This window comes from Macaca mulatta, chromosome 8 (assembly GCF_049350105.2).
Source record: "Macaca mulatta isolate MMU2019108-1 chromosome 8, T2T-MMU8v2.0, whole genome shotgun sequence".
Taxonomy (NCBI): domain Eukaryota; kingdom Metazoa; phylum Chordata; class Mammalia; order Primates; family Cercopithecidae; genus Macaca; species Macaca mulatta.
In genome coordinates, this window is record NC_133413.1 from 101,713,411 (window position 1) to 101,739,331 (window position 25,921).

Sequence of the window (25,921 nt, forward strand, 5' to 3'; positions counted from 1 at the left end):
CCTAGGGCTGGTCCAGAGGACAGCTAGTTAGTGCCAGATGCATTGGGCTTTGTGCTGCAAAACCAAGTAAAATAACATATGGGAATCCACTTATCATAGGAAAAGTTCCTGCCTGCTGAGACTCATGCATCTACAGCTTTCCCTGGAATTGAAACACATGTCTCCAACAAGCTCAAGCAAACTAATTCTAACATTGTCCCCCAGAAGCACCAGGAGAAAAATCAGAATCATTTAACTGAAGCACTCCTAAATGTCACATACAAGGAGGGAAGCTATGGTGTCAGCACAGATGTATCCCTGGACAGGCAATGGCCCTACCAGCCTGACACTTTAAAACAAAATAGGAACTTCATGGGAACCTGCAGAATAGAAGCTAGGGAAAAAGAATAAACCTGGAAAACCAAAATGCTGCTCAACCCACTCCTTATACCTGAGCCTCCTGGAAGATCACCACACTAGATTTGCCTCCAATCTCTCTCCAGTGCTCCCCATGATGTTGTTTCTATTGTTGATATCTCTCTATTATAGGCTACTTATTCTCCCACACTAGCCCACTATTGGATTCAGACACTTCCAAATTGCTTCTTTAAGAGTATTTGCTTTCATGGTTTCCCAAACCTCATTAAGTACTGTATATCTGTTCAGGAGGTTACTTTCCAATTTTTTTTTTGTTTATAATTGACACGTAATTGTACATGTTTATGCAGTACAGTGTGATGTTTTAATATATACAAACATTGTATAATGATCAAATCAAGGTAGTTATCACATCTATCACTTCAGATCTTTATCATTTCTTTGTGGTAATAAATTTCAGAATCTTCTTTTCTAGCTATCTTGAAATATACAATACATTTTATTAGCTGCATGCTACTATGTAATTGAGCATCAAAATTTATTCTCCTATCTAACTGTAACTTTGTGCCCATTGACTAATTTCTCCCCACTTCCTCTCCCCCATCCCCTCCATGGCCTCTGGTAGCCACTATTTTACTCTCTACTTCTATGAGATAAACCTTTTTAGATTCCACATGCAAGTGAGATTATGTGGTATTTTGTCTTTCTGTGTCTAGCTTATTTTACTTAACGTAATGTCCTCCAGGTTCATCCGTGTTTGTACAAATGACAGAATTTTATTCTATTTTTATAGCTGAATAATTCTCCATGGTTTATACTGCAGTTTCTTTATTCATTTGTCTGTTGATAAATACTTAGGTTGATTTCATCTCTTGGCTATTGTGGATGGTTCTACAATAAACATGGGAATGCAGATCTCTCTTCAATGTACTGCTTTCAATTCCTTTGGATATATACCCAGTAGTGGAATTGGTGGATCATATGGTAGTTCTATTTTTAATTTTCTGAGGAAGCTCCAAACAATTTTCCATAATGGCTATGCTGATTTACATTCCCTCCAACAGTATATAAGAATTCCCCTTTCTGCATCCCCACTAGCATTTGTTATTGATTTATTTTTTGTCTTTTTGATCATAGCCATTCTAATTCGGGTGAGGTGCATCATTGTGGTTTTGATTTGCATTTCCTTGAATATCATTGATGTTGAGCATTTTGTCATATACCTGCTGGCCATTTGTATGTCTTTGAAAAAATGTTTATTTAGTGTTTTTTTTTTTTTTTTTTTTTGCCTATTTCTTGATTGGATTATTTGGATTTTCTGTGTGTGTGTGTGTGTGTGTGTGTGTGTGTGTGTGTGTGTGTGTTTGTGCGCGCGCGCGCGCTTTTCCAGTTTTTTTGGGTTTTGCTATTGAGTTGTTTGAGTTCCTTTTATATTCTGAATATTAACTGCTAGTTAGATGCATAGTTTGCAAATTCTCCCATTCTGTAGGTTGTCTCTTCACTCTGTTGGTTGTTTCCTTTGCTATGTAGACGCTCTTTCATTTGATATAATCCTATTAATCTATTTTTGCTTTTGTTGCCTGTGCTTTTGAGATCCTATCCAAAAAATCCTTGCTCAGACCAATGTCCTGAAGCATTTTATTTATAATTTTTTTAGTGGCTACATAGTTTTGGGTGTTATATTTAAGTGGTTAATTCATTTTAAGTTGATTTTTGTATATCATGTTGTTTTGGTTAGTATGGCTCTGTAGTATATTTTGAAGTTAGGTAGTGTGATGACTCCAGCTTTGTTCTTTTTGCTCAAGATTGCTTTGGCTACTCAAGGTCTTTTATGATTCCATATACATTTTAGGCTTTTTTTCTGTTTATGTGAAGAATGTCATTGATATTTTGATAGGGATTGCATTTAATCTGTAGATATCTTTGGATAGTATGGACATTTTAATGATATTAGTTATTCCAATTTATGAACATGGGGTGCCTTTTATTTGTGTCTTCTTCAATTTATTTAATCTATGTTTTATAGTTTTTATTGTAGAGATCTTTAACATCCTTGGTTATATTTATTCCTAGGTATTTTATTTTATTTTTGTAGCTATTGTAAATGAGATTGCCTTCTTGAATTCTTTTTTGTATAATTCATTTGTAACATACAAAATGCTTTTGCTTTTTTTATTGATGTATATTGATTTTGTATCCTAAAACTTCACTGAATTCATTTATTAGTTCTAACAATTTTTTGGTGGAGACTTTAGGACTTTCTAGATATATGATCATGTCGTGTGCAAATAGGGGCAATTTGACTTCCTCCTTTCCAATTTCAATGCCCTTTATTTCTTTCTTTTGCCTAATTGCTCTAGGTAGGACTATCAGTAGTGTGTTGAATAAAAGTGAAAATGGGCATCCTTGTCTTGTTCCAGATTTTTGAGGAAAAGTTTTCAACTTTTGTCCGTTCACTATGATGTTAGCTATGGGCCTGTGATATGTGGTCTTTATTGTGTTGAGGTGTATTTCTTCCATACCTAAATTGTTGAGAGTTTTTATCATGAAGTGATGTTGAATTTTATTAAATACTTTTTCTGTATCTATTGAAATGATCATATGGATATTTTTCTTGATTTTTTAATGTGAGATATTATGTTTACTGGTTTGTGTATCCTCAACCTTCCTTGCATCCCTGGGATGAATCCTAATTGATCATGGTGAATGATTTTTTTTTTCTTGTGTTGCTGAATTCAGTTTGCTAATATTTTGTTGAGGATTTTTTGTATTTAACTCCATTAAGCATATTGGCATTCCCCCCACCTCTTTTTTTTGTTGTTGTTGTGTTCTTGTCTTATTTTGGTATCAGGGTACTGCTAACCTCATAGAATGAGTTTGGAAGTATTCTCTCCTCTTCAATTGTTTTGGAAGACTTTGAGAAGAATTGACATTAGTTTTTCTTTAAATGTTTGGTAGAATTCAGCAGTTAAATCATCAGATTCATGGCTTTGCTTTGATGAGAAGAGTCTTTATTATTGCTTTAATTCCATTACTAATTATTGGTTTGTTCAGGTTTTCTATTTCTTCACGATTCAGTCTTGGTAGGTTTTATGTGTTTGAACATTTATCCATTTCTTCTAGATTTCCCAATTCATTGGTTAGTAGTTGTTCACAATAGTCTTTTATGACCTTTTGTATTTCTGTGGTATCAATTGTAATATCTCCTTTTTAATATCTGATTTTATTTATTTGAGTTATTTCTCTTTTTTGCTTGGTTAGTCTAGCTAAAGGTTTGTTTATTTTTAAAAAAACCCAACACTTTGTGTTCTTGATCTTTCATATTTTAAAAAATCTATTTTTAAAAAAATTTCTGTTCTGATCTTTGTTATTTCCTTTTACTAATTTTTGGGTTAGCTGTTTTTCTAGTTTGTTGAGGTATAACATTAGGTTGTTTACTAGAGATCTTTTTACTTCTTGGATGTAGAGATTTATTGTTACAAACTTCTCTCTTAGAACTGCTTTTACTGTATCCTATAGGTTTTGGTATGTTGTGCTTCCATTTTCATTTGTGTCAAGGAATTTTAAATTACCTTCTAAATTTCTTCATTGATGCATTATTATTCAGGAGCGTGTTATTTAATTTCCATGTATTTCTACAGTTTCCAATATTCCTTCTGACACTGACTTCTATTTTTATTTCATTTAGGTCAGAAAAGATACTTGATATGATTTCATTTTCAAAAATTTGTGAAGACTTGTTTTGTGATCTAATATATGGTCTTTCCTGGAGAATGTTCCATTTTCTGTTGAGAAGATCTGTCCATTGCTGAAAGTGAGGTGTCAAAGTCCCCTACTATTACTGCATTGCAACTGATCTCTCCCTTTAGATCTATTAATATTTGATTTATATATTTGGGTGCTGCAGTATTGGGTGTATGTATATTTGAAGTGGTTATTTCCTCTTGGCATATTAACTCATTTATCATTGTATAATGTCCTTATTTGTCTTTTTGAAACAATTCTTGACCTAATGCCTATTTTATTTTAAATAAGTACAGCTACTCCTGTTTGGTTTTGGTTTCCATTTGCACAGAATATCTTTTTCTATCTCTTCACTTTCAGTCTATGTGTGCCATTAGAGATGAAGTGAGTTTTTTGTAGGCAGGATATGGTTGAACCTTATTTTATTTTAATTCATTCAGCCATATTCAAAGTGTCACTGACCGTGACACACTGTGTGTTTCTTCATTTGATAATTTAACCTATTTGCATTTAATGTTATTATTGATAGGTCAGAATTTACTACTATCATTTTGTTTCTTGTTTCTGGTTGTTTTGTAGTTTCTTTTTGCCCTTTTTCCTCTGTCATTGTCTTTATTTGTGATTAAGTGACTTTCTCTAGTAATATGTTCTGCTTCTGTGCTATTTATTTTTAGTGTATCTGTTACAGATTTTTTCTTTGTGGTTATTATGAGGCTTAAAAAATATTTTTATAGTTATAACAGGCTATTTTAAACTGATACCAACTTAATCTTGATCACCAAACAAAAAAAATGAACAAAAACAAACTTTGTACTTTCATACCAACTCCTCCCATTTTGACTTTTTGATGTTTCAGTTTACATATTTTATGTTGCCCATTTCTTAACCCATTGTTGTAGTCATTATTGTCTTTAATAGTTTTGTTTTTTAGTTTTCATACTAAAGATATAAGTGGCTTATACACCACAATTACAGTATAAGAGTATTCTAAAATTTTTTGTACTCTCACTTTTACCAGAGAGTTTTATACTTTTTGATGTTTTTTTGTTACATGTCAGCATACTTTTCTTTTAGCTTAAAGAACTTTCCTTAGCATTTTGTGTAAGGCAGGTTTTGTACTGATGAATTTCCTCAGATCTTGTTTGTGTGGTAGTCTTGATCTCTCCTTCACATTTGAAGGTTAACGTCGCTTAGTATGTATAGTGGTATGGTATTCTTGGATATAGTATTCTTGGATAACAGTTTTTTTTTGTTGTTTTCTTTTAGCACTTTGAATATACCATTCTACTGTCTCCTGCCTTGTGGGGTTTCTGCTAATAAATCTTTTGAAAGCCATATTGAAACTCTGTTCCATGTGATACATTTCTTTTGCTGCTTTGAGTATTCTTTTGGTGTTTGCTAATTTGACCATAATTTGCCTTGGGAATTTTCTCTTTGTGTTGAATTTTATTGGTTACTTCCAAGGTTCCTGTTCCTGGATGTGGCCATCTTTCTCCTGATTTGAGAAATTTTCAGCCATTTATTTCTTAAATATGCCTTCCAGTCCTTTTTCTCTCTTTTTTAAGTGTTCCTAGTAAGTAGAGATTAGTTCACTTGATGGTGTCTCATTTTTCTTTTTCTCTTTTGATTGGATAATTTCATATGTTTTTGAAATTTCATATGTTTTGTAATTTCATATGAATTTGAGCTCGCTTATTCTTTCCTCTGTTTCATCAAATCTACTGTTGAAGCTTTGTATTGAGATTTTCAGGTTAGTTATTGTATTTTTTTATTTCAAGGATTTCTCTTTTTTAAATTGTTTATATTTATTTGTCAAATTTCTCATTTTCTTCCTGGATTGTTTTCTAAATTTAATTTTTTATTTTTTTGTGATTTTCTAAATTTTTAAAAAAGTATTATTCTGAGTTCTTTGTCAGCCATTTCATGGATCGTCAATTCTTCTTGGTCCATTATTAGAGCTCTGTTGGCTGCTTTTGTGGTCTCATATTTCCATGAGTTTTCACAATCCTTGTATCTTTACATTGATTCCTGTGCATTTGAGAAGATAACCACTTCTTCCAGCTTTTGGAGGTACTCTTTGGTGGTACTAGGGCTTTACTACTTAACATTGGAACTTAATCGCAGGCCTGCTATTCCTTTCCATTCTGGGGAGAACCTGTAGTGAGCATCAGAACTTAAATGCTGCACCCAAACTAAATCACTGCCTTGCCATTGTTTCCTGGCCTCGGGAAAGTTTACTATGATCACTGGAACTTAAACACTGCACTATAACCAAAACACAGAACTGCAGTGCTTTCCAGGCCTGGGAAAGACTTAAAGGAGCACCAGCACTTAATTGCCAGTGTTTTAGTTGTTCCCAGTAAAGGGGACAGCTCCACTTGAGCACTAGGGATTTGTGAGACATCCAGCCAGGGTTTCAGGCCTCAGGTGGTTATTTTTTAAAGCTCTCAATGAACAAATACTCTTGCCACCCACCAATCTCTGGTAGCCATTGAGCATGTGAAATAGGTAAACTGAGTGATTCAGGAGTCTCTCTAAGGGATATTTCTTACAGAGGAAGTTACTACGAACATTCTGAGAAATTCAAATTTCTATGAATTGAGTTCTTTTCCTTGGTCAAATAAATTGTTCTTTTCCCTAGTTTTTAGGACCTTTACCCTTAAGATCCCCCTGAATTTGCCAGCATCATCTTAACTTGGTAGTTGGTTAAAATAGGACTGTATTACTGGTTATCCAAGAGGTTTCTAAAGTATCAAGGATCTTGGTAAGGTTTCTGCTAACCAGCACCACTGTCTGCAAGTACCATCAAGAAGAAAATCTGATATGGCTCTTCTCTGTCAAGATCTGAACCACTCAACTCTGCTGTAGTCATAATGACTGTTTTCCCAGTCCACTATAACTAAGGCATTATAATTTATATTGCTTTGTACTACTAGCTTTTCCTGTTGTTGCATGTCTACTTCTCATCTTTAAGATAATGCCCGAATATTATTTTCTCACTGGAGCCTACCCCAACCATTCCATTTCACATTTCCTCCCTTCCATGCTCTCCGAACTTTCCTCATGTCTTTTATTCTGCTCTGATTTTTCTTTTTTATAGCACTAAATAATTTATATATTTTGTGTCAATTGTTTATTGTTGTATGCTGCATATTCTCTTGCATACACTATAAAAGCAGGGATTGTAGCCTATTTTTAAAAAAGATTTATCCTAAGTGGCTAGAATAGTGCTGGAAAATAGTAGATAATTCTACTAATGCTTGTTAAATGGATAAATATTATTTTAGCTGCTTCTTACTAAGCTCAGACAACTTGGAGACCACCATTTTCTTATATACTTTCTTCATCTGAATGCAAAGTTAGAGATAAAGAACCAAAGTATATGGGGAGGAAAATTCTTGTCCTCTGCTGCTTCCAGGCTAGGAGGTGGTCTAGAGAAATCTTATAGAAAGTTAGACCTTCACAAAAACACTGAAACATGCCAGAGGATAATTCCTGTCTACCTTTACCTAGTTATGGGTGTTCATGCGGAAAGAGTGTCAGGATCTACAAGAAGATTTTGTGCTTAGTACCTCCTAAAAAAATAGCCTTTAACACTGTTGGGTTGTTCCTGGCCTCTATAATGAACTTCTCAGTTTCATTCTATGTCTCGTTCACTGTCTTCTTGATGATAACTGCTTGGCCTTGCTTACCCTTTCATCTACCTTATAGTCAGGACCTTCCTTTTGTCTTTGATCCTTTGCCTCTCTCCTCATATTATCTGTTACTCTAGGTAAATATATAACTTTCAGAATCCTTTCTGTGTTCACCTGGGCTTCATGGAAGAGACCACGGTACTTTGCTTGATATACAATAGTTTACTGATAAATGGCAGTAATTCTTAGTATAATAGTCCTTAATAATAGATGTTTGTAATCTAAATGGACCCCTGGAAACAAAAGCAACCAATTAAAATCATTGTGGTAGGTACTGCAAATGAAGAATATATAGCATGAACTAACATCCTTAAAAGCATGATCAACTCTTCCTGGAATGGGGATGAAGTCGGTAGTCAGCAAAAGTTTCAAGAGAAAATTATGTTTTTAACTGATCCTGAAGGCTACATAAAAGTGTACTAGATATCACTGACAAAGGGCACTATAGACAGAGGAAAAACATATGCAATGACAAGAAGAATGAAAGTTTGTTTAAATACTTTCTAGTAATATAATTTGGTGTGAATTGAAAGTGGAGAATTTAACATAGTCTAGGTCATAAAAGGCTTGTATGATACAGAAAAAAAGAATTTGGGTTGATTTTAGAAGGCGATGGAGAGCCATTGGTGGATCTTAAGACGGGCTATGGAGGGGCATGTGTTTTATAATAATTTCTCTGGCAGCAGCTTACATTACATGCTTGGAAGAGGCAAGAGGCTAGTTAGGGGAGACTAGTTAGGAGAAATTATCTCTGGAAAATAAAGCATTGCTATCTGACCAGACAAAGGCAGAAATAGTGGCAGTAGGAATAGAAAAGAGGGACAAATTCCATCCATATTAAATGGAATAGATAAGTTTAGATCACACCCTTTATATTACACCCTTTTATGTAATATAAGGGTGAAAAAAAGAGACTCTTTTGATGACTTCCAGGTTTCTTAATTGGGTGACTGGATGGGTGGTGATGCCATTTTCTGAGACAGAGCATAAATAAATAAAACAACCAGTGTTGTTTTTGTTTTGTTTTTAATGCATGTTGTTTTGTTGTTATGGAGGGGTTGGTGGTGAGAGGGACCAAAAGAAACAATTTCCATTTTGTATTTGTTACGTAAGTGCCTATAGGACCTCTTGTTATCCATTTGGGTCTAGACCTTAGGAAGGATATCATAAAGATGTTTATATTGTGGTCACGGTATGGGATTGGATCAGATAATTAATGGATAGTTTGTAGAATAGAAAGAGAAATTAGGATGGAAGCAACCTTGAAAACACTGACATTTAAGAGTGGTAAGAGCTAGAAGAGGCAGGGGAGAAGATATGGTCTATGAATATCAGGGTGCTCTGGGAGCCAAGTGCTGAAATAGTTTAAACAAAGGTATAGTTGACAGGGCCAAATGTAGCAAACTTAAAATGTATATATGAGACATACAGTTCTCAGGACAGAAAAAATAAATGATTAGAAACCCAAAGAGTAAAATTTAAGAAGAATATAACACTGGAAAGTATGCTTAGTGACAAAATCAGCTATAACCAAATAACTTCATGACTTTTCAGGAAGGTAGGCAACTTAGAAAGACCATTCATTTGTGAAAGTTTGTTCATCTATCAACTCCCACTTCGAGTCTTATCTTCCAATAACACTTTTTTAAAATTATGTTTCTCATAATTTTCTACTTTCTCTAAATTTTGGTTAAATTAATTATCCTATAAATTGAACATATAATTGTTGAATGTCAGATGAGACTTTGTGTTAGTTGAGGACCTTGCAATTCATATCTTATGTCCCTTTATATCTCTCATGGAATTTAATATGGATTTGGAGACACCATAAGAGCTTTATAAATAATTAAGAACAACTGTCAGAAAGACCTCAGTTTTGAACTTTGGATGTGTCACTCGAACAAGTTCTTCAGCTGCTCTAAGATTTAGTATTCCAATATGTAAAATAGGGACAATAATACCTAGTACACAGAGTTGCTTTGAAAAACAAATGAGAGAATATAAGGTGCTCAAGGCAGAATCTAGTACAAAGGAAATATTCAATAAATGCTATTATTGTGACCTTATTATTATCATCTATTCCTCACTAGAACATAAACTAGGATATGACATTTATAAACCTCAACTCCACAAAGACGAAGATCTTTATTTGGATTTGTCTTAGTCAATTTTGTGCTGCTATAATAAAATGCTGAGACTGGATAAATTATAATGGACAGAAATTTATTGGCTCATAGTTCTGGAGGCTGAGAAGTCCAAGGCTGAACAGCTGTCATCTGGCAAGGGCCTTCTTTCTGTCTTATAACATAATGGTAGACAGACAAGGAGGGAGAGAGAGAAACAGAGAGCAAGAGAATGAGAAAGAGAGAGGGGAAGAAAGACAGAGAGCACTAGTGAATGCAAGAGTGTGTGCGAGAGAGGGTGACCTCACTTCCTCAATAATGGCATTAGTCCATTCACAAGAGTGGAGCCCTGATAACTTAATTCTTAAAAGTCTCACTTCTTAATACTCTTATACTGATAACTAAATTTCAACATGAATTTGGAAGAAGCAAACATTCAAACCGTAGTAGAGTTGTTAATTGATGTATCTCCAGTGCCTGGCACATAGATAGGTGAATTATGCATACAAGGTGCTTAATTCGAGACATTTCTAGAATTTTCTACACTTCTAGATTTTAGCTCTGCTACCTGAAGGTAAGAAGATAAGGAGGTGGAGAACATTAGCTTTGCAATAAATCTTTTGAAAACAATTAGGTCAGACAAATTCTAGACATCTTTTTAAGGGCACTCTCTTATCTCAAATTGGTCACTGACTACCAACTTCCTTAATTTTTACCCACTGCTTCCAACTCAGAACCAACCAGAGAAAGCCAAATATACTTCCCAAAGCAATTACATAGGTTGCTCTACTTCTAGTTAGCCTGCTTTCAGTTTCTCCATGTTAATTTTTCTCCAACCTGAATGCACTTCAAGCCTTCCCTTTTTATTCACTGTTAGGTTTTCCTGCTCCCCTACCTACCGTTGAGTCTCTGGGAAATGCTAACGATGCATGGCTGACTCCCTTGCTATAGCCAACTGCAAATAAATAGTACCTACTTAAAAAAAAATTGCCAAGGATGGGTACTTTGAAACTTACTTCTAAATATCACTGAGATCAATTACTGGATAGATACCATTTAACATCTGCAGGTACTCTATGCATAAATGCGCACATATTCCGTCTCTCTTCCACTTCTCTTATCTCCCTAACCCTCGTCTATCTAGTTAAAAAATAGAAACAGAAAAAGAAAACAAACAAATCCAAAACAGCATAGGAAGCTATGCCATATAGCTTAATTAGCATTTTAGACTCACTCTCTATATATTGAATATATATAGAATATATAATTGTAATATATAACAACATAGAATATAGAATTTTGGGTCTCTGGGCATGTAGCCAGCACTTACACGATAACTGAGTAGAAGATTATTATTATTATTTTTTTTGAGATAGTGTCTTACTTTGTTGCCCAGGTTGGAGTGCAGAGGCATGTTCACAGTTCACTGCAGCCTTGACCTCCCAGTCTCAAATGATCCTCCCACTTCCGTCTGCTGAGTAGCTGGGACTACAGGCATACATCTTTCACTGATTTTTTTCTTTAAATTTTTTTGTGGAGACAGGGTCTCATTGTATTGCTCAGGCTGGTCTTGAAACCCTGGGCTCAAGTGATCCACCCTCCTTGGTCTCTCAAGAGCTGGGACTATGGTTGTGAGCCACCATACCTGGCCTAAAAGAATATTTTAATGAATATTTTGTATGCTTACATGATACATGTGGATCCATGATCATTCTCTTTTAGCTTATTGTGCCTAAACTTTGGGGGGATTGCTGGGGAATGGCACTGTGCAAAGAGAAACATCATTACTGCTTTGGTATGATGTCGGGTGTCCAAGCCAGTTCCTCCTCTAAGGATAAATTGTGTGAGAAGGGAGTGCTGTCCTGGACCATGACTGTATGCACTGGTCTGACCAGACAATCGTCTCTCAGTCTTGCTTACAGTCAGAGATTAGCGTTGTGTGCCTTTTCCCTTGCTTGGTATTTCCTCATTTTCATATGGGCCTTAATGTTTGCTATTGCACACTTATCCTCTTGAAGCCGGTGAGCTAACTAATCTTCTCCAAAAATAACTGGATTATCTTTAAGTAGTAAATTAACTCTTTCAGAGCATGATGGCTGTGTATAATCAATTTCTGAATTAATTAAACAATCACAATCTGAAAAGTGATATCATCCCACATACATGGTCTGATGTTTACTTACATAATTCTGTCACTTTATGGCCAAGGGATTGCTTCCTTTTTTTTCCCCTCAAATTTTGAATATAGCTAAATAACATCTCTTCTACTAAAATATCAAAAGATAGAAATCACAAAAAGACTGGCCATTTTTTATTAGTGATCTTGAAAAAATAATTCATATTTCAAAATCTAGTTTAAGAAAACAAATTCACTACTAAATTGCATTTGTATTTTATTGTTACTATTATCTTGCATTCATTTGACATTTTTTTACTTTTCAAAGAAGTCATTGATTTTATGTGGTGCTATGAGCCCCATTTTTGTTTATAAATCCTGGATTCCATTAAATACAACTACAGTGAAAATTCTAGCAGATACTAGGAGTTAGAGACAGTGTTCATCAAAATTCTTCTCCAAATCAGGCCCCCTTGTAGCCAAGATCATTTCTTCCTTCTGAGCTGAACTGGACCTGAACTGACCATTCTCCTTTCCTTCCTCTAGTAATTGGACTCTATGGGATTTAGAAGCTATGTTGGGACTCTCATCAGGATTCACACTTGACTGTCCTTCTTTCTACTTGGGTTAAAATTTGCTGAAGCAGAAATAATTCCTTGGCCAACAATCTCAGACAAAGCCATAAATTGCTGATCTTTTAAAATGCACTTCATCTTATCATCTGCTTCCTTCCATATCCCATAAACTTTTGATTTTCTTCCATTTAACATTGAGACCCAGAAAACCAGAAACCACTGTTGCTGTCACTTTCTCTTCCTAACCTAGGGGTCTCAGAGTCTGAAGTAAAAATGGTAAGAAGAAACAAATTAATGGTATGTTTCATGTATTTTGCATTTCAACACACATGCATGCCTCTGGTTCCTGTCATCCTTAGAATTCTTGACATGGAATCAAGTCCTTTCTCAATGAGCCCTCTTTTCCTTTGCTTTCCTTCTAATACTGTGATGTGTGTCCTTCTCCCTGGTTTGGACTTCCAGTGATTTCTTCATTGCCAGCCTTTACCAATGCACCCTCAGGAACCCCTCTTTCTTTGGGAATAAACTGCACACTTTCAAAATGTTCACAAAATATTCTCTCCACCTGTTTGTCTTTCTTAAAACCTGACCCTCTGATACAAAGGCATTATCTCTTGGACATCTCTCTCAAGTGGAGGCTAATCATTCTCCCACTGCCTTTGGTAATTCACATATAAAACTGCTATTTGCATGCTAATTATCTGCCCTGTTCAATACTGCATCCCAGTTTGCATATGCTCCTTTCAAAGTCAATGTTTTTTCATGCTCATATATTTTTGTAAAATTTTAGAAGTAAGATATTCTAACATAAATTGAGAACAATGTCTCTTACCAACTCAACCTCATTTGGGTCACACATCTTATGTCCAGTGGCATCAAAGTGGCTGCAATATGTTTACAATCTGGCTAAGAAAAAGTTGCCACAAAATACTGACATTGATAGACATAAAATAGAACTCATAATATGGCCCTATAACAAGAACATTGTCAATAAACTTGTTAATGTCTGCAATTCAAGTATTTATGTTTCTGTACAAGAAAACTTAAAATTCCCTAAAACTTTACAGCTATTAAGAATTTTAATGGAGGCTTTTTCAATTTTATAGTTTAAACTTCACATGATATTATTAACTTGGTACAAAACTAAAATAAAATATTTTAATGTATCAATGTTAAAAAACAAACTTAAATAAACAGTGCTATCTTAGGCTTATTCTCCCCCAAATTAGTGACTGAGTCAGGGTTTATGTGCTGCTACCACATATCATTAGGGAGTGTAAACCAAGGGGGCAGGAGCTAGGGACCAGGAGGGAGAGATGAGAGGATGCTTGTTACAGAGCTGACTACCTCCGACAGTGGCTGACTGCTATATCATTGGAACCATGCCCCCCACAAAGCTATCAATGTCACTTCTAGACCATCTTTCAGTGGCAGGAGGAGAGGGGAAGTGGAAACATTTATTCTCCAGCTCACTCTCTTATTGCTCAAAGTTTTATTCCTTGGGTGCTCCTCTGAGTTGGTATGTATGAGTCTGGGCATTAACAGAATCCCAGAGCAGGTGTCAACAGGGAAGCCCCAGGGCTCTAGAAAAAAAAGGACCCGTCAGATTGCATCACAGGAAGTCAGACAGAGCTCTTGCAGAGCTACAAGAGACAGGTGAGGCCAAGAACATTTGAATTGACGCATAAGAGATGTCTGACAAACAAGAGGAAAGCCAAAATTATCTTTTTATTCTCTCTATAGAAAATATTACACAAATCATAGTCATATGTAGAAGTGTTCAAAGACTACACAGTCTAAAATCATAATATATAGAAGTATATACTAGATATATATACAGAGGTATCATAGAGTAAAAGTATTATAGAAGTATATCATGAAATTAATACAAAGATATTATTTTTTTTCTGGATCATGGAATTTGTCAGCTTCTTATAATTTATAATTTGGTGTGATTTCTCATTCTAAATGAATATTTGCCTTTTTAATGAATTTTATTATTTTTTAATTGACAAAAATTATATATGCTTATGAAGTACAACATGATGTTTTGATATATGTATGCATTATGAAATGACTAAATCAAGCTAATTAACACATACATTATCTCACACTTTTTTGTTGTGAGAACACTTAAAATCTGTTCTCTTAGCAATTTTCAAGTATGCAATATATTGTTATTAACTATAGTCACCGTGGTGTACATAGGTCTTTTGAACTTATTTCTCCTAACTGAAATTTTTTGCTTTTTGACCAACATATCTCCAATTCTCCTCCAAACCCCGACCCCCGTCAGCTTCTGGTAACTATCATTTCACTCTTTCTATTAGTTAAGCTTCTTTAGATTCCCTGTATAAGTAAGATTAGGTGGTAATTGTCCTTCTCTGCCTGGCTTATTTCATTTAATATGTACTTCAAATTCATCTACAATGTCACAAATGATAGGATCCCCTTATTTTAATGCTTAACAGTATTTCATAGTGTGTATATATATATACCACATTAAAAAAAATCCAGTTATCCTTTGATGGACACTTAGGTTGATTCCCTATCTTGGCTATTGTGAATAGTGCTGCAATGAATGTGGGAGTGCAGGTATATTTTTGATATACTGATTTCCTTTTCTTTGGATATATGCCCAGTAGTGGAATTGCTGATTCATATGGAAGTTCTATTTTTAATTTTTTGAGGAACCTCCATACTGTTTTCCGTAATGACTATACTAATTTACATTACCACCAACAGTATACATGGCTTTCCTTTTCTTCATATCCTCATCAACACTTACCTTTTGTCTTTTTGGTAATAGCCATTCTAACTGAGGTGAGGTTATATCACATTGTGATTTTAATTTGTATTTCCCTAATGATTAGTGTTGTTATTTTTTATTTTAGTATACCTATTGGCCCTTTGTATGTCTTCTTCTGAGACACTTCTATTCAGGTCTTTTGCCCATTTAAAAAATCAGGTTACTTATTTTCTTGCTCTTGAGTTGTTTGAGTTCCTTACATATTTTGGATATTAACCTCTCATTGAATGTATGGTTGGCAAGTATTTTATCCTATTCTGTAGGTTGTCTCTTCACTCTTTTCCTTTGCTGTGCAGCTTTTTAGTTTGATGTAATCCCATTAGTCTATTTTTTCTTTTGTTGCCTGGGCTTTTGGCATCATATAAAAAATAAATCAGTGCCCAGACCAATGTCATGGAGGTTTTCCACAATATTTTCTTCTAGTTGTTTTATAGTTTCACATTTTATGTGGAAGGTAACTAATTCTATGTGCAATTTTATCTTTCCTGTGGAAGCCTCCCAACATATGTAAGATTTAGGACTCACAAAACCTGGATCTGCCCCTTGGCCCAAGTTTCTCCTATCTCAAAACTTGTAAGAAAACAAACTCAACTTTTCTTGATCTCATGTCCCTGTTTAGCACAAAGCCTTTCTCTCCTCTTCCAAACGGTACTTTTAAAAGATAAATTTGTATTTTCTGCCTCTTCTCCTTCCAGCAAGATCCATTTGCTCCTCCTTGTTCCCCACATCCTCTATTCCCCAGGAAGCACTCTTTCCAAGGCCACCATTAGTCTGTCTCTTGTCAAATTCAAAGGACATTTCTGTTATTTGCCAGGAGTGCCATTTCAGTGGAATTACCACAGATTCTTGGCCATGGCTTCCTTTATGCTCTTTTCCCCTACTTTTTTTCTCTGCATCTAGCAATTCCCATCAGTTTATTTTTCCTTCTTTTCATCTATCTCTTCACATAACCTAATTCAGTACTTTAGATCCAGTCAGTCACCTTTGGCCCTGTGGCGTATTCCAGAAAGAAAGTGTTCTGTGCTCAAGCCTCAGGCAGTGAAACTGATTAGTTTTTAAAATATGTGTGTGTGACACCTATTTATATATGATGAGCTATATTTCTTTGGGAAATGCTGTCCCTTTCTTCACTGCCACAACCTGAATATCTGTAGTAGTTTCCTAACTGCTCTTTCTGTCAGTCTCGTATTTCTTCCATATAACTTCTGTAGTGACCACCTAAAAGTAAACCTTATCACAGTTTCTCCCATTAGAAAAAAATTCCCTAATAGCTTCCTTAAAATTCAGGATAATATTCAGATTGCTTTAAAAAGTCTTAATCAAAAATGTTTAAATTGCATAGGTTTTATGAATCATTTTACAAAGTGATAAAGATTCAAAGATATATAAAAAAACACCAGTAGCCCTCTTTTTAGATTTTTACATAAGAGTATCATACAAAACATAAGTCTGAGACTTTTTTTTTTTCATGTGCAACCACGTATAATGGACATGTCTCCCAGTTAATGGATGTAGTTCTTAGCCTTTTAAAGAGCTGTATAATATTCCATGGTACATTTGTGCAGAAGTGTGTCTAAAGATCTTTATATTGATACAGGCATTGAGATTACAGTCAGCCCTCCATATCCATAAGCATCAAAACCCCGGAATATGGAGGGCTGGCTATAATATGCCATTTTCTATAAGTGACTTGAAAATCTGCAGATTTTGGTGTCCCGGGGTGTCCTGGAACCAATTGCCGGCAAATACAAAAGGCTGCCTGTATTTTCACGTTCAACCAGTACAAAAACTATTTTAAATTCACAATATTAGGTATGCATTCTTACAGGATATGAGACAGTTTCCGAAGCCACTGGATCAAGGTATATATGTATGTGGAGGTGTTTCTTACCTACATCTGTTTTTTCTTCTTCTGGTACCTTGGAGAATCATCCCCCTCCCACTCTCGGGCCATTGGTTCCTATAAGCCAACATTATCTGCCATGAGGGATAGGAAGTGACTCTGGCCTAATCAGAGACTGCATCTCTCCAGCCACAATGATAGTAGTATTTTGCTTTTCAGAATATTAAGCATACCTTTTCAGCTGTTTATTGATGTTTTATATTGGAAAGTTGTACATCTTTTGCTGGTATTTGCTAGCTGATATCTCTTTGGGAGTTCTTATTTTTTTAGTCACACTTATTGAGGTAAAATTTGCACATGATTACTTTTTTCAGCTTCTCAGCTATCTGAGGCCATCATTTTTCATTCATGTGTAGTCACTCTTAGATTCAATTTGTTCTCCTACCTTTGGTTATTTTGAGAACCAAAAAAGAACCAACCACTTAAGTTAGTTCTAATCAGGGTATGTGTTCTCTCAGCACCTACATCAACCTGGCCATTAGGCTCTCTCAAGCAGGAATGAATAAGAAGCTGTTCAAGGGAATGCAGATTCTGTCTTTGTGGGCAGAGGCCAATCAGCTGAGGTTTGAGAAGATATTTCTAGGATTGAGTACAAGGCTTCTCTGACTATGGAAGTTCTACGTGCTGCTGCAGTTCTTCTCTAGAGCCACAGGATGGAATGACCCCTCCCAGGCCACAGCAGGCTGATGAGACAGCAGTTCTCTTAGGAAACTTCTATGCTTTTGCTGGCCAAAATCCTCCTCCTTTCTCCCCAATCAGTGGCAAAATTCTAGATTTTGCTCAGCTCTTGAGGAGGCACAGGCTCTTTCCTCTGTCATTAGGTGTGTTGGATTTCCTCTGGCACCAAAGAGAATGCAGCTAAGCGCTTGTGATTGTGGCATCAACTTTGACCTCAGATGCTCCTTCCTGGCCTTGCCAATTCTAACCTGATTGTTGTGTTACAACACAGAGGAAGTTGGAGGAAACAGAGGGTCTTGTAGGTTCCAGCTCCTATCACCCCGAATCTCAGGTGAGTTCTTACCACTTAATACTGAAGACTCTTTACCATCGAATTTCATCTCCTGGCACTTTGTCACATGCGTCCCTTTTGCTGAGCATACCAAATGGCTTTACATCCCAGGTGAGCTAAACAAACATTTTCAGAATACTGTGCTTTTGAACACATTTCTTCTACCTAAATTTATCTCCTTCTCAGGCATCTACTCCTCATGCTTTTTTGTTCATCTGTTACTCCTCATTCAGCGCTCAGCGTAAGCATTGCTCCTTTTTGTAAGACTACTTGGGATCCAGTCATTCATTCCCCCTTTATTGTTTAGTTATTTTTAGTAGCAAAAAAATTTTTAAAAATCATTCATGCTTCCATGAAACCATAAATGTGAGTTAAAAACATTCTAGAATTTTTGTGTAAGCGAAACTCAAATTTTAGAAGAAGGGTATCTGACTCAAGATTTTTATCTATCCACTCTCCTAGTGTTAAGGGATTCAAGATATTTCCACCACCTTTTTCAGAGCCAGAGAATATATGAGATAAATTTAAAAATACAGAAAGAGAAGGGGAGAAGTCCAGGAAGGGAGAGAGGGAGGAAGCAAACAATGGGGAAGGGAGAGAGGGATAGGGAGAGGAAGAACAGAACTCGTACGATGTCTTCACATTTCCTGAGGTAGCTATTCCTATTTTCTAATTGTTACCTAGAAAAGTGCCTCAGGTTCACCTTCTTTTCCATTTCTCTTGTTCATAAAAGACGCCCTTTCATTTTCATTGAAAAGGCTACTCATCAGGACCTTAACTTGGTGATCAATGAATGTAGCACAGGATTTAATCTTTCATTTCTTTTCTTTGGGTCTTCTTATTGGTATTTTCTCCAAATTCGTAACTCTTACTCTTTCTCTTATGGAAATTATTGGTACTTAGCCTTTATTCTTTGGAATGAGAACTTTAAAGTGCTTTTCTCCTTAGCCATTCTAGGCTTAAGTTTTTAAATGCAAGCAAAAATACCTCTGAAGCTCAATATTCAAGACATCACTCTGCCATCTCCACTCCCAACTCTCAGGTATTTATAAGAAATACTTAACCTTTGTCATTGACTGGCTTTTATTCATATGAAATATCTTTACTGAGGTGGTGTTATTTGGATAATACTATGAATTATCAAGTGGTAAGACTTATTAGGACAAGAATTTTGGCTTTGCTTTTAAAATAAATTTCTCAAATCCTAGAGTTTCTTTTCTACCATTGCCAAATGCAGTAATCCATCCGTGAGTCCAACATTTAGAATTAACTAAAAAGCATTGCTTGGTTTTGGTTTGGCAACTTAAAAAAATGAATACAGTCTTTTAACATGATTTTGAGAAATATATGTATATATGTATATAGATAGATACATATAGATAGAAACTAGCCAAACTAAAAGTTTTCCATTTTTGTAGAAGATACTTAGTTTTCCATTTTTGGAGAAGATCGGGGAAATTTACCATTGTTTTTCTGAGTGGTAGTTTCTCAGTCATTGGTCACAAACAAGGTGAATTAGATCATCTGGGAAGAGGCACTGTTTTCTTATTCCCCAAAAATGCAGTGAACACCCTAACAGCAACTCTGGTTAGAAGCAGACTGCGAGTAGAGGGCAGGAGCCTTTAGGGTTTTACGTAAGCTAGTCAGCCTAGTCAGTCATCTTGTTATTTTGCAAATATTTTCTTTCTTGTGTACCAGAAATAGGAGAGACTAATGAAACAATTAAAGTGTGTTTCTTTTTGTGGAAACTTAATTCTACAAAGCTTTAAAAAACTAACCACAGTTCCAAATATGATTGGCCTATCTTTATTCACATTTGTTTTTAGACAGTGAACAGACTCAATCTCCTTAAAGTTATAGATACTGAGTCCTGAGAATATTGCCTTGAGAATCCTGTGAACACAATTTCTAATGGTGGTACCATGTATAGCAGAGATTGGATGAAACTTTAACTCTTACATCTGAGTATTAAGCAAGCAGTTCCTTAAAAGACTATCTTTACCTTTAGCAACATAACCTCATAGCCTTCTTTAGAAACTAAATTTCTTGGGTGCTACTTTTGATGATTCCTAATACAAAATTTAAATGAAATTATAGAGATTCAGGGATTATGAATTAGAAGTACAAAAGTTGCAATATTATTTAATATTTATTAGGAACAAGTGATTTGATCCTGTGCAGAAAGTAAGGTTGAACTCTCCAGCATCAAATGACCTCTTGCTTTCTGTCTCCCTCTAAACATTGTCACCTAAATTAGTTGTGTAGGGTGTGTAGGGTGATCATAATAAAGTACCACAAACAGGGTGTCTTCCATCACAGGAAGTTATTCTTGAGGCTAGAAGCCCAAAATTAAGGAGTCGACAGGTTTGGTTTCTTCCAAAGGCCGTGAAGGGAGAATCTGTTCCATGCATCTTCTCTAGCTTCTGGTGGTTTGCTGGCAAGCTTTCATATTCTTTTGCATCTGGAAACAGCACCTCAATCTTCACATCATGTTCACAAGCCTTCATTTTCACGTGGCATTCACACGACTTCATCATCACATGGTGTTCACACGCCTTCGTCATCACGTGACATTCACACGCCTTCATCTTCACATGGCATTCACTTGCCTTCATCTTCACATGGCCTTCACATGCCTTCATCGTCATGTGGCAGTCACATACCTTCATTGTCACGTGGCATTCACTTGCCTTCATCATCATGTGGCCTTCACATGCCTTCATCTTCACATGGCCTTCACATACCTTCATTGTCACGTGGCATTCACTTGCCTTCATCATCATGTGGCCTTCACATGCCTTCATCTTCACATGGCCTTCACATGTCTTCATCTTCATGTGGCATTCACATGCCTTCATCATCACGTGGCATTCACTTGCCTTCATCTACACGTGGCGTTCACGTGGCATTCACGTGACTTCATCTTCACATGGCATTCACATGCCTTGATTGTCACATGATGTTCTTCCTGTGTGCTTGCATGTCTCTTCACTTGGTCTTCTTTTATAGGGACACCAGTCATATTGCATTAGGGTCCTACCCTATTCCATGATGAGTTCATCTTAACTAATTATGTAAGATATGACCTTTTTCCAAGTAAGATCACATTCTGAGGTAATGATGGTTAGGAGTTCAACATGTAAATTTTAGGGGAACACAATTCAACCCATAACAGCACTCGAATGTGCTTTATGAAGAGGACAACATTTCCAGGGCAGTAAATTCTACTGTAAGAGCTGCCCCACTGAGTTGCGTTAGCTCTAATTTTCTGGGTCATATTTGAAGCTCCATACAATGGCTATAGTCTATAAAATATTGTTGGTTTTTTATTCATATCTGAGGGGAACAAAACTAGTGCTTCTAAGTCCTAGCTGTCTGACCTTACAATAAAAAGGTAAGGCTGCTAGGCCAACAAAACATAGAGTATCTAACAGAGGGCTTTTCTATGTGTAATTCTAGCACCAATTTGTAACTTTGGATACATTACTCAACTTCTAAACTCCATGTGTGTTTCTTTGGTTTTCTGAACACTTGCTATAATGTCATGTAAATATAAATAAACTAGTCTGAAACTGAAATAAAAATCTAAATCTTAATATAGAAATCTTCTCTGTGATAAATAGTTCCCTTTCTCATCACTAGTGATTGAGTTACTTTCTAGTGATCTCAGTCAAAAGATTGTAATAGGAGCAGAGCCGGAGATTGGGCTACCTACCTGCTTTCATGGTCCCTCTTGGTCTGGGGTCAGGCACTGTGCCTAGGGAAGCCAATCTCAGCACAGCGTGGGTTGGAGGGACAAGGCATACTGGTGGCAAATGTTCAGCTTCACACAAAGGGCTTCTTTAAAGATTGGTAGTGTTCACAAACCCTGAGACTACTGGTGATTTTGATATGGGAATCTAGAATCTCTTCTCCTATAACCATTATCATACCTACAAAGTATGTTTTCCTAAAAATTACATATTTCAAAGTCTTCTCGTGACCATCCTTTTGTGACTGTATCAGCCTTACATTACCATTAAATAATTGTCCCTCTAAAAATAATCAGCCATCTACAGATTTCATCCATCCCCTCAGCCATCCTCTTTTGTGACAATTTAGCCTAACACTGTGTCTATTCCTTGATACTTTTGTTTTTGTTGCTTTTGCTCTTATCTAAATTAAATTATGTTACAAAAGTGTCTGTCAGCATTTGCAGTATTTTTCCCCAAAATAATAGCATTAGAGAGTTGTATTTTTGCTCTTATTTGAATTGAATGCCATGTTTCATTACAGAGAAAGTAGAGATAATTCTGCTAATTTGTTACTGACTTATTAAGATATTCACTATTTTGGGGGCACTTAACATATTTTAGCTTGTGTGAGTGTGTGTGTATGTGTGTGCACATGTGCATGTATGAGAGAGACTATGTATCCAGTTTATATCATGAACCAGCATAATAAACGAATCAGAAAAAGGAAACTTTATCCAGCTCTCTCTCCTTTTTTTGAGGTACTTCTGTGGGGGATGGTCTTGGGCCTTGAGGTTCTTATTTGTGGAAAGGATACTTGATGTTTTACAGTACTGTATATCTGAATTAGTTCATTCCTCCTGTGTTTTGGCCATTGTTCATTGACACATTAACAGAGAAGAGGATTTACATTCAAGGTGAATGATATTGTTGTTTAAAGTAAAAGCTCAATATCTGTGCAATACGAGATAAAAGAAATGTCTACATGATTTCTGGTCTTGGATGTTGTTCTAGTAGAATCTCCTGACATGATATTTTGTATTTAATTTACAGGTCTAGGGATCGTTGAAAAATTAAATATATTTTACATGATTATTCCCATTTTAATTTGACAGAAACATGAGATCTGGGAAAATCCAGTTTTTAAACTAAGTTTGTTATGGATTTTATTTGGGGTAAACACGGAGAGAGATGAGTGTTATTGTGATAAGGTAGGCAGATAAACAGGAGGTAGCTATTCACGCTATTCACAGGGTAAGATGAGAGGATCCAGCCGCTTCCAGCTTTATGTTACATCTACCGGTTGCAAGCAGAGCAGCCAAATGGGTCTACCTCTGAACAATTTTGATCCTGTCAGTATTGACCACAGTTATCAGAATGTAGCGACCATATGATTAATCCAGGAGCTTTAGCTCAATATGCCTTTCTTCCCCACCACTGATTTAGTCGATCTGTGTGATCTTGTAAAATGTGGGCTACATTTTTTTTGTTACTCAGGAACACTCTGCATTTATGTCTCTTAATAGATAACTTTTTATCAGGTAACTTATTCTGAAAAATGGATGAGAAAAAGTTGTTTTCTAGCTTTTCATATGGCTGATGTAAATAGTATATTTTACAAAGTTGCTTGCACTAAAAATGCCAAAAGGTGCTTCTTGGTAGAGATGGGGAATATTTAGCCTGCCAATGCTAACATATCTTCAAGACCTGCCCCTTAACACCATCCTTTCTACTTCTCACTGTGCCTTTATGAAATTCTAGAACAGCCTCTGCCACTGACTCTTCTATAATCACTTTTATCATATTTTCACCAGCCTATAGGAATACATTACCAGCAAACAAGCAACCCAGATGGTTTTTAAAAAGAAGAAAGGAGTGGTCATTAGTTGACTTTTCATATATTTTAAATGCAGCAAAAATGGCTTCTACTGCTTGAAAAATATCTGAAAGATAACTACGGAGCTTATTAAGAAGGGGATTTCATTTAATTTAAAAATGGTAAAAGTTCAACAGTAAAAATTGTTGATATTAGAATCAGCCAGGCTTTATGGTGTGAATAATTACCTGGCCTCATATCAGAGACTCCGGAATCTAATGCCTCCTCCATTCTCGAGTGCCTTTGTAATATGTAAAGTCCTTTATGCCCAATTTAACTGAAACATTTGAATGAATTTGTTGTTCCAAGGACCAGCCACAATCCAGATAATTTTATGAACCCATACTCATAGATATTTTGGTCACATTTAAACCATCAGTGGTCATTAAGACATGTCTAAGAACATTTTCTATGTGCATGTTTCATAACAACTCTGTAGGCAATAGTATCTACAAGGAATAAAAATGAACAGTTGTGAATTATTTCTTACTCCTTGAATAAGAAAAGTGTATTTCTTTTTCCACTCAGACACTGTACCTGAAATATAAGCCAAGGTCCAGTTAGTTGGGAAGCACATGAGTTTGTGCATCAGCCCTACCTCTGTGACACACAGTCCCAGGCTGGCTGTGCATCTGGCCAACCAGCCAATGTTGAGTATGCATCCATTTTTTCCAGCCCTAGTTCCCATTCCATTTCAGGCTTCTCATCTGTCAGGAGTAAAGCTTCTAGTCTTGCCTATCTTACAGATGCTATTGTGCAAATAAAATTATATATGTGAAATACTTCTAAAATTTTAATGTGCCTGGAGATATTTTACAATGTTACTGTCAAACCTACCATTTAACAGGAAGACACTCTGAACCCCGGTTTTTTTTTTTTTTTTTGGTAGACATCTCTGCAATCAAAGGAAAAAGCATTCGTCCAAAAATAATGGTTTTTGCAATTACAAAAATGAATTAAGGAGGGAATTTTCTTTTATTTAGGGCAATAATGCTAGTCTCTTGTTGAGCAAGTAGAATAAAGTATGATTCATTTTGTCTATAAGTAAACTAACACCTATTCTATTGTGTAACAGACTGTGTCTTGGGGTTATAAGCTGGTTCTAATTACCCTAGTCTTCTTCACAGGATTGGCCTTTGCTGTTCTCTCATCTGTGCACCCAGTGTTTGGTTTATATGGGTCTCTGTTTCCTGCCATAATTTATGCCATATTTGGAATGGGACGTCATGTTGCCACAGGTAATAATTCCTATGTTTATGCTTCTAATATTACTCACAAAAGAGACTTAGTGATTATTACTGATTATATCTCCTTAGTAGTGTTAACATTACTGCTGAAAACCTCAGCAAATATTAGAGCAAGATATTTACTCTCCACACATCAGATAGTCAATATGCTCTGTGGTTTATTGCTATATTACTGTATAGTCAAGGTTATTGCTAAGGAGTCTTTGCATTTTTGAGTTGCAAAGATTCCACAAAAGAAGGGAAATGAGGCATGGTAGTACGCGCCTGTAGTCCCAGCTACTCGGGAGGCTGAGGCAGGAGAACCGCTTGAACTTAGGAGGCAGAGGTCACAGTGAACCGAGATAGCGCCACTGCACTCCAGGCTGAGTGACAGAGTAAGACTCTGTCTCAAAAAAATAAATAAATAAAAATAAAAATAAGAAGAGAAATGTTATGAATTTACAATGAAATGAGAGAAAAATTTAGCTACTCAAAAAACAGTTAAAAATATTTTACATGTATTTGATATGTGGACTAAATGATGATAGTTTAGGTTTATTCCAGGCTAGTTTATGCAATGCTGTTTACTTGGTGTAACTCTTACCTTACCTACCTCTATATTACCAAATAAAATATGAATGGTGATTTGGTATTAGATAAACCTGGGTACATGCCTTATTTGTTGTTTGCTATTTACATGGTCTTAGGCAAAAATTTAAGCTCCATTGCAGCTTTCTTGATAGTAAAATTACCTTCC

General features: G+C 35.8%; 1 protein-coding gene across 2 annotated transcripts in view; it reads left to right on the forward strand.

The window, feature by feature from the left end:
- SLC26A7 (solute carrier family 26 member 7) overlaps positions 1–25,921 on the forward strand; it is a 143,967-nt gene that overhangs the window by 14,699 nt on the left and 103,347 nt on the right. For both annotated transcript variants that reach the window (XM_015145681.3, XM_015145682.3), the window contains exon 3: positions 25,066–25,176. In XM_015145681.3, the coding sequence (XP_015001167.2) occupies positions 25,066–25,176 (111 nt within the window). The remainder of the gene's footprint in view (positions 1–25,065; positions 25,177–25,921) is intronic.